Here is a 9,074-nt window from a genome sequence, read left to right as displayed (position 1 = left end):
CCTGGGGAGCTGCTGCTCCACAGTGTCAATACTGAGCTGTCTGAACTGATGGTCTGCCTCAAGATAAGTGCTTCCTATGTCCTCCCATTCCTAATTAACACACAACATCAGACCTTCAGCCTTCCTGCACATTTGCACCTGCATTCTCTAAAAAACTCCAGTCCCATCCTCTTTCCCCCTGGCAAGCTTGAGTCCTCACCGCCATAGCATTGTTGTTTTCTTCTTGCAGCTTCTGATGAAGTGGGCCCTAGTCCACAAAAGCGTATGTGCTAAAAAAATTGTCTTTGAGGTCCTACCAAAGACTCTGTTGTTTTTACCCATTTAATTTGCACATTCTTTGCATGTGCTGTTACACCCTGTACCTTTCTTCTTGCACATCAACTCCCAGGTGCATTTGCTGTGGGCTCCCAACTTCTCCCTTTTGGACATACTCCTGACACATTTTTGGTCTACCGTACGACGCTCTCTGCTATTTGGCACACGTTCACTGGGATGCTTAATCTGAGCTTTGGCCCAGAATCCTTACAAAAAAAACCCCACTCAAATCCCCCTATCTCATATTATCTGGGAGGGTTTTTTCCCCTCCTTTTTTACTCGCAAGTTGGCTGAAAAGGTGCACCAGAGGCTGAGCATGTTCGAAATGCCTGTCACTCATCACCTGCAATTCCAACAGATCCAGGAGTAGGGGTGGAGCTTCAAAGTCCAAGGGGGCACAGCTGAAAGGTGAGTGTGAGCCCCAGAATCTGCTTGTTTGACAAGAAACCAGTGTTGGTCTTTAAGGACCCTCCAAATGTTCTTGTTATTGAGCATTCACGATTATTTGTGCTCATGATGGAATCAGGGCGGTTATATTCAATATCACCTTCAACACTATTTGCATCTTCAAAAGTTTCAGGGCAGACATACTGTTTGCTTTTCAATCAGTGCATGTCCCATAACTTCCTGCTGAAATCCTCTAACAATTTGCACCATCAACATTGCTGTTTAATTTTTGTCCTATTTTTGTTGCCGTATAGTGCAAGAGTGCCCCTCTGGATGGAAATAATGCAGTAACATTGGGGGTCACAGAACAACTAATAAAGCCGAATTATGTGCAGACAGTCTCATATACATCTACCACTAATACAGTATTATAGCATCAATGACATGTTGTAGAATACACCCACCCAAAAACACAGTCTGGAGGGGCCCTTAGACATTGGTCTTTGAGACCCAATATTGGGTTGTAGCTTGATCTAAGGCAGATCACAACAGCAACACTGTTATATACTTGGGGAAAAATTAAGAAAATGGTTCCCAAATGCATTGTTAGGTTAAAGATGGGTCCAGGGTCTGAAAAGGTGTAAGACTACTGCCTAACACACCTGCACAACTGCATCAGTACATCAGATTTCCTGCATGCCAGAGCTTCATTTGAATCTGATATATGCTTTTTTAAATGGCTGGGAATAAGAGACGTGGTAAAGGAGAGTACTCCTGAGCATAAACAAAGTACCTTTCCTGAGAACTTGTCCAAAACAGAGAGAATTAAAGAGCTTCTGTCACATGTGTTATGCATGAAATCTTGCCATGCTTCCCGCCTGACACCAACCCTATTACAAATGAAGCCATTTTCTTGTATATTTACTACCTACCCACACAAATATTTGTTCTCCTGTGCCCCTTTCCATTCTTTCATAGTTAGACTTTGCTCCCCATTTTCAAAAGGTCCACAGTCCCCTCTTCCCAACCCAAAAAGAAGACCAAGACAGATCAGTTACAAATATTTCTCTTCTTTATTGGAATAATAATTTTCAGTAACACGACAAAGAGCTGGGGGGGGGGGAAAGAGTGAGTGATCACAAAAAGGGATCCCCTTTCACCTCTTCTTGCTAATGGGGAAAAAGTTACCTCAGGAAGCTCCCCCCCCCCGGACCTCTTGCCTTGGGAAACTTCTGAAGAAAAGGAGCATGCGTGAGAATCCTATGCTTTCCCCCAGCCCCACCTACCCCAATACCAGAGGGGGCTGGGAGTCAGAACACCTGGGTTCTGTTCCCAACTTTGCAAAGGCGGGGTGGTGGCGGCGGCTGACTAGCATATCTCTGTGTGTGAGAGAGAAAGACATAGATTTCCTCTTTGCACTGTCTGAGGCAGGCTATGGCAGATGGATAAGAGGGCAACAGGGGGATAACAGCCCCGTCTGTTTGTCCAGGCCCCTGGAAGCAGCCAAATCCTCAACAAATTATTAACCAGCAAGCAAATAGCGTCAGTCCAAGGTAGGAGAGGGTCAGGGTTTCCTGCCATGTCCTGTTACACCCACACTCACACACCGCCTCCCCCCCCCCCCGCCGCCGCACTCAGCAAGCCAAGCCTTTGTTTCTTGCTCGCCATTTCACTCTGCCATTCTTGCCCGGGCCTTGTGACGAAGTCTGCGTCCTTCTCTCCAATCTCCACCTCCCTCACGGTTCTTTTGTTCTCGATTTGTCAGGTTTGGGTAGGCTTCCTTTTCCTGCCCATTTTGTCTTGGATTCCGTTTCGTTTCGACACACCACACCCCATTAATTCCATCTTTTATTTTAGTAATGCGAGCATCCATTCCCCATTCCTTCGGTCCCTTGTTCTTCAGCTCTCCATTTCCCTCCATTTCCTTTTTGTTCTTGACCAAGCTTCTTCACATGAGTTGGTTCTTAGAGCAAAGCTATTTATAAAAAATCAGACGGCATTCAGTTTTGCTTCCTGTTTCTCTCATTTTTAATTTCGCCTCCTTCTCCATCACAAGTGTCTACCCATTCATTTATCTGCCCCTATATCTCCCATTCCCAAACATACATTTGCTTGCTTAGCCATTAACTTTTCCATATATTTGTCCTGCCTTCCTGCTTGCCTTTGCTCAGCCTCCTCACTTATGTTTCTGCATTCCAGTTGTGTTTGCTGGGGCACTCATCTCTTTCATAATTGTTTGTTCATTCTCTCACATATCCATTTATTTGTTCATGTTTTCCTAATCTCCCACTCATTCACGGTCATACACACATACCTGCACACACACACAAACACACACATGCAGAATTGCCAGATATCACAGCTCAGCCCAAACTGATTGGCTTTGTCCTGTTTATACACTGAAAAAGTCCTTGGGCCAGCAACTCCTGTCAGGGTTTGGGCCTAGCAGCATCTGGCAAATCTACCCCACCACCACAGCCGCTCATACATAGTCCCGCTTGTCAATCCCACTGCCTGGAGGCGCAGTCGATTTGGCCGGAACAGAGTACCCAATGCGGGGTGGATAGCGGTCCTCCCGTGGTGGGCAGGAGCAGCAGAGAAGTGACCCTCCGAGCAGCAGCAGTGCAGAAGCTGCCCAGCCAACATAGAGGGCAGCCCCCAGCTCCCTTTTCAGGGCCTCAACCACCATTGGGTTGTAGAAGTCGCGGATTATGGAGTTGGCAGACCAGCACACAGGGATGAGAGTCAGGAGCCCCGAGATGATGAAGAGTGAGCCTGAGGTGATGACAATGCGTGCCTTGGCACCCTCATCTTCCACGCAATTGGTACACTTTGCCCCCACAATACCCACCAACAGTGCCAGGATGGCCAGCAGCACAGAGACAACCATGAGGGCCCGGGCAGCTTGGACATCCTGAGAGAGGGCCAGCATGGAGTCATAGATCTTGCACTGCATCTGACCGGTGCTCTGCACAATGCAGTTCATCCACAGCCCCTCCCAGATGATCTGCGCCACAACAATGTTGTTCCCAATGAAAGCCGTGACTCTCCACATGGGCAGGGCGCAGGCGATGATGGCCCCCAGCCAGCCGATGATGCACAGGCCCATGCCCAAGATCTCCAGCCCTGCGGAGGCCATTATGGACGGTTGTCACGTAGCCTACAAGCCACGCACGTCTTCCGCCACCGTCTGGGAGGGTCAGGGAATGCGTATTGTGGGGTGGCAGTGCCCAGAGACAGGCTGTCCTTTATGGAAATGGAAGCAGGTGGGAATTCAAAGACACAATCTTTAAAGTGAGGGATGCAACAACAGGAGTCAATATATTTCCCCAAAGAACAGCTTCAGACAATAAGTCCTGGAGGAATATTCCAGCAATGTGTGGGCCCAGGAGAAGGGATTTGTATGGGGGTCCTCTGCAAAACCAAGTCTCTTTATCGGACCGGCTGGCGATATCACTACAGGATGGACTTTCTTGTATTACCTGTGAGGAATACCAGGCTGGAAGATGGCAGTCAACAGCATCCAAGGGATGGTTTATGGTGTAGGATCATCCAAGGATATCAGTCTGTGAGGTGTCACTTCATGGGTTCAACTGGACCAAGGGCTGGCAGGTGTGGAACCAGCAACGCAGAAAGGTCCGGGAAGAAGCTGGTGATGGGAGATGGGCAGATCCACCGCCTTCTCTTCCCGGTGGCTTTGGCAGGCTGTTTGTTACTGAATTGCTCGCCTTCACAGGTACCTGCTGTTGTCTCGAAGGATCCCGTGGGAGCCCGTGCTTAGGGACAGGGAGGGGCGGGTTATATGAGCCCCCAACAGGTGGGTGGGAGGGGCAGGCAGCCCAAGCCGAGAAGGGCATTGGGGGTTCCATGGTAACGAGGGACTGGGTGATGGTAGTGTTGAGGAGAGAGTTTGAATATTTCTTTATTTTCTGTTGGCGAGTTGGGAAGCTGCCCATTCTAGAGGAGAAGGGGGGGAAGAGGGGGAGGCCGAGGAGAAAAACAAGCAGAGGTGGAGAGAGGGAGGGAGGTATAAAGGGAGTTCTTGCGGTCGAATTCTTCTAGGAAAGAGGCACGGAGAAGTGGAATCTTATCAGATATTAATCACACCAGCCAACAGCACTCCACAAGAAATGTTGCATGCACAATATATATACTTAAAATAAAAACAAAAAGAAAAGAAAGCCTAGAACAGGAACACACACACATGCTCATATAATTCTCACTGCACAAATGCAGCTCCCGGTGGGGTGGGTCAGGATGGGGAACCTCTGGCCTTCCAGATGTTGCTGGACTCCAACTCCCATCAGCCCCAGCAAGAATGGCCAACGTTCAGGGATGGTGGGAGTTGTAATCCAGCCACTTCTGGAGGGCTGCCGGATCCCCCACCTCTGGTGTAGAGGAAAAACAATGGTAAAACTTAGCCACGGAGAACCAGTGCATTATAGTTGGTGGGCTTGGATTGGGATGACCAAAGTTCAAATCTCCACTCAGTTGTGATGCTCACTAGATGACCTGGGGCAAGTCATTCTTTCTCAGCCTCACCTCATGTGAAAACAGGGAAGGCAGCCATTTAAGCCTGTTTGAGCGCTTTGGAGGAAGGGTGGGATAATTAGTATTCGTCCATAGCTTGCTCTCATTTGTTTTTGCAATCACAAAGCTATATGCAGCCCAGTCCTAAGCAAGTTTACTCAGAAGTAAACCCTACAGAGTTCTATGGGATTTATTCATAGAATTAATTCCCTAAAAAGTGCAATCCAATATATTAGATATATATTATATCCAATATACTAGAAGTAAGCAATCCAGTATGTTAGAAGTAAGCTCCACTGGGTTCAATGAGACGTACTCCCTGGGAAGTGTGTACTGGATTGCAGCCTAACACAAGGAATAGTAGGCCAACAATAACAGAGAAAGCAACAATGCAAGCTAACATTAGAAAATAACAATAATCCAGTTAGTAATCCATAGCATGGGCATCAAAATAATTTTGGAAATATTTTGCAGCTGAGGCAGAAAAACTGGCTATTTTAAGAATTACTCATTTTATATGTCATTTAATATGTTTTTTATTTCTGATTAAACCATTAAGGATGTCCTAAAATAATCCTCAGAGGTAAAAGCAGTGGAACATATAAGGTGGAATACAGCACTTTAAAGCATTCATATTCAGCTAGGGGAATGGTATTCACAAGTGGGTTGTGCCAAAATCCCCACAAAATTCCTTTTTAAAAAAAAATTAAAAAATAAGGAAGAAAAAAAATGAAATGAAAAATGAACTTTTTTAAAATAACATTTTAAAAGTAAAAGCAAATCCCACTCTGCAGTTGGGTGTTAAAGATGAGTCCAACGTCCAAAAAAAGTTGAAAACTAAGGGATGACTAACCTGTGACCCTCCAGATGTTGTTCAATTGCAACTCCCATCAGCCTCAGTCAGCACGGCCAATAGTCGGGGATGATAGGAGCTGCAGTACACCAATACTTGGACAGCCACCCTGATTGATAGTGGTGTACACACACATTATCCCAGTAAACCTTGCAACAACCCTATATGGTTGGTCAGCATTATTATCTCCATATTGAAGATGGCAAGGGAGGGGCTTAGGTTAAGAGACCATGGCTTCTCTTGTCTAGTGAGTTTGCGGCAGGGGTATGATTTGAACCAGGAACTCTCCAGAACACAGTACAGGCTCCAGGCATGGCGTCAGTACCTGACATAATGGGTCAAATGCCAGGCATCACTGATGTAGAACCCAAAACTGATTTTATTTCTACCTGTTTTTAGTTTTACCTCTTTAGTCCCTTTTAATATCACTCCCCTATACTTCTTAAATCTATTTTACATATTTTTATCTGTTTTAATGTCTTTTGTGTTTTATCGATTATGATTTTATTGTGAGCCGTCCTCATTGTGTGCCTTATTTTAAGGTAGAAGGGCAGGATAGAAAAATTTTAAATAAGTAAGACAATGGAACCAATTACCTACAGAGGTGGTGGGCTCTCCAACACTGGAGGCAGTAAAAGTTCGCTTTACAGCTACCTGTTGGATATGCTTGAAGTTAGATTCCTGCATTTAGCAGGAGGTTGAACTTGATGGCCTTATAAGCCCCTTCCAACTCTACTATTCTATGATTCTATGAAGCTAAGCAGGTCTGGCTCTGGTCAGTGCCTGGATAGGTAACTGTGTAGGAACTACATGAATCCTGGCTTTGGTTCCACAATGACAGAAAAAAAGCAGGATATAAATCTAATAAAAGTAATAAATAAATACGATTATCCAAAATATCTGGAGGGCTTCAAGTTGGCGAAGACTGTTCTAGGCAAAGAGTCACATCCACAGCATGGTGTATATCTCATAATGCCAGTCTGGGGCAGTAAAATAACAGGATTAAGAGGTCTAATGGGATTTTTCTGTCTCCAGGTCAAAAAAGAGTCATGTTGTCAAAGTCTGATAAAAAGTGAGTTAAGCACACACAACTCTGAAACAGGTTGATAATGTGGCAACCGCAGTTGATAAGCAGGGCTTAAAAAAAATATTTATTTTGCCCAGTGCATCCGCAACCTTAGCACAGCAGTTTTCTTCTGAATCAGAGATTAAACCTTGTTTTTTTTAATATATAACTGGGATAGGGACTCTGTGGCCCTTCCAAAAGTTGCTGGACTACAAGCCCCATCATTCCTGAGTGACCTCGCAGAGTTACAAAGTCTCAGAACCCTTAATGAACAGCTACAGTTTCCATGATTCTTTGGGGGAAGCCATATTCTTTAAATGTGCGTTTGATGTGTTTCAGTGTATGGTGTGGACCATCTTGCCATCTTTGTGGACAAGCTTGTTATCTCCTGGGCCCAGGGCTGTTTTTTAAAAGGTGCTGGGGATGTAATTGGCCCAGCTCTCCAATATGTTATGATTGTTTGCATGGTCACTTAGTGTTGAAGGAAAAGCATTTTGTACATGCTCAAGTATGCTCTTCAACAAGAAGCCATTAAATTACAAATCATGAAGAGGTCCAATGCAGAAACTTGTGGATCGAATCAGGATAAAGGTTTTTAATCACACTACATATGTTAATTGGTATACCAATGTCAAAATGTCTGTGTTATCACCATCAACTGCTTTTTTTCTTTTTTGAATGGCCACTGCTAATGATATAATTATCACCATCTGTACTTTCTGCAGTTCATTTCCTTCTGACCTCACAGTTTACAATTACTTCCCCATATGTATTTATTCCTGTAACTCAGGATAATAATTATGGCATCTGATAAAGTGGACTGTAGTCCACAAAACCTTTGTTGTTGTTATATGCCTTCAAGTTGATTACGACTTATGGCTACCCTATGAATCTTTTTTTGATATATTCACTAGGGTTGCCAGGTTCAGGGCCTGAGACTGATCCTGTATCTTTAGGAGAAGAAAAAGTCAGCCAAGTGCAGGTGTTCTTGCAACACTGTAATGGAAAAAACCACAAGGTGGAATTCTCCCTTCCCCCTGCATGGGGGACTTTCTCTTCTCCTAAAGATACAGGATCAGTCTCAGGCCATGAACCTGGCAACCCTAATATTCATAGGGTTTTCATAGTAAATGGTATTCAGAGATGGTTTACCATTGCCTTCCTCTAAGCCTAATGCACCTGGTATTCCCAGGGGGTCTCCAATCCAAGTACTAACCAGGACTGACCCTGCCTACCTTCCGAGATCAGGCGAGATCAGACTTGTTCAAGGTAGTATGGCCTTAGACCCACAAAACCTTATTCCGTAATAAATAAAAAAATGAATCTAAGGTTCCACAAGACTCTTTGTTGTTTCTGTTGCAACACGGCTGCCCCTCCAGCATCTGTGATGACTGCTTATCTTCCAGGTCTGAGCACAGGGTCTGGGGCTAAGCAGATAAGCCCTGCCTTGCATTCAGCTTTGCAGACACATCCTCTGCCCTGGAAGGCTTGACTTCATATGTATGGGCCCCAGGCTATATCTATTCAGTAGTAAGGAAAATGTACTCTGTACATGCACTGAAGCATTCTTGTCTGTATCTTTAGTCTACATGGCTAGAGCTGAATGTATTTTTTTATTTTCTTAATTAAAATATGCATAGCCCACCTTTCCTTATAAAAGTCCACAGCAGCATACAACACTGATAATAAAAAAACATGTATATCATGTTATGCTGTGTCATTTAATACAGAGGTAGGGAAGCTGTAGATTTTCAGATGTTGTTGGACTCCCAACTTCCATCAGCCACACCCAGCATGGCCAATGGTCAGGGATGATATGAGATGTGTTTCAGCGCACTCGGGGGGGGGGACACTGGTTCCCCATCCGATTTAAAGTATTTGGTTATAAAGCCATCCTTCCTCCAAGGAGCTCAGCCCAGCATA

The 9,074-nt window shown here is 45.0% G+C and overlaps 1 protein-coding gene and 1 pseudogene across 1 annotated transcript; both read right to left on the bottom strand.

Annotated features, from left to right (window-relative positions):
• Nucleotides 1–1,756: 1,756 nt before the first annotated feature.
• Nucleotides 1,757–4,495, bottom strand: LOC133366646 (claudin-9-like). Its single transcript, XM_061589972.1, has one exon. The coding sequence runs from the start codon at nt 3,839–3,841 to the stop codon at nt 3,185–3,187; it is 657 nt and encodes a 218-aa protein (XP_061445956.1). The 5' UTR covers nt 3,842–4,495; the 3' UTR covers nt 1,757–3,184.
• A 3,823-nt stretch (nt 4,496–8,318) lies between these two features.
• LOC133368108 (5S ribosomal RNA) lies at nt 8,319–8,437 on the bottom strand (annotated as a pseudogene).
• Between the last annotated feature and the right edge of the window lie 637 nt (nt 8,438–9,074).

This window comes from Rhineura floridana, chromosome 11, assembly GCF_030035675.1.
Source record: "Rhineura floridana isolate rRhiFlo1 chromosome 11, rRhiFlo1.hap2, whole genome shotgun sequence".
Classification (NCBI taxonomy): Eukaryota; Metazoa; Chordata; class Lepidosauria; order Squamata; family Rhineuridae; genus Rhineura; species Rhineura floridana.
This window is presented reverse-complemented; position numbering and strand designations above follow the sequence as displayed.

What these genes read in the sequence shown, in the direction of transcription:
- LOC133366646 (XM_061589972.1), bottom strand. Translation starts at nt 3,841, where the DNA reads ATGGCCTCCGCAGGGCTGGAGATCTTGGGCATGGGCCTGTGCATCATC.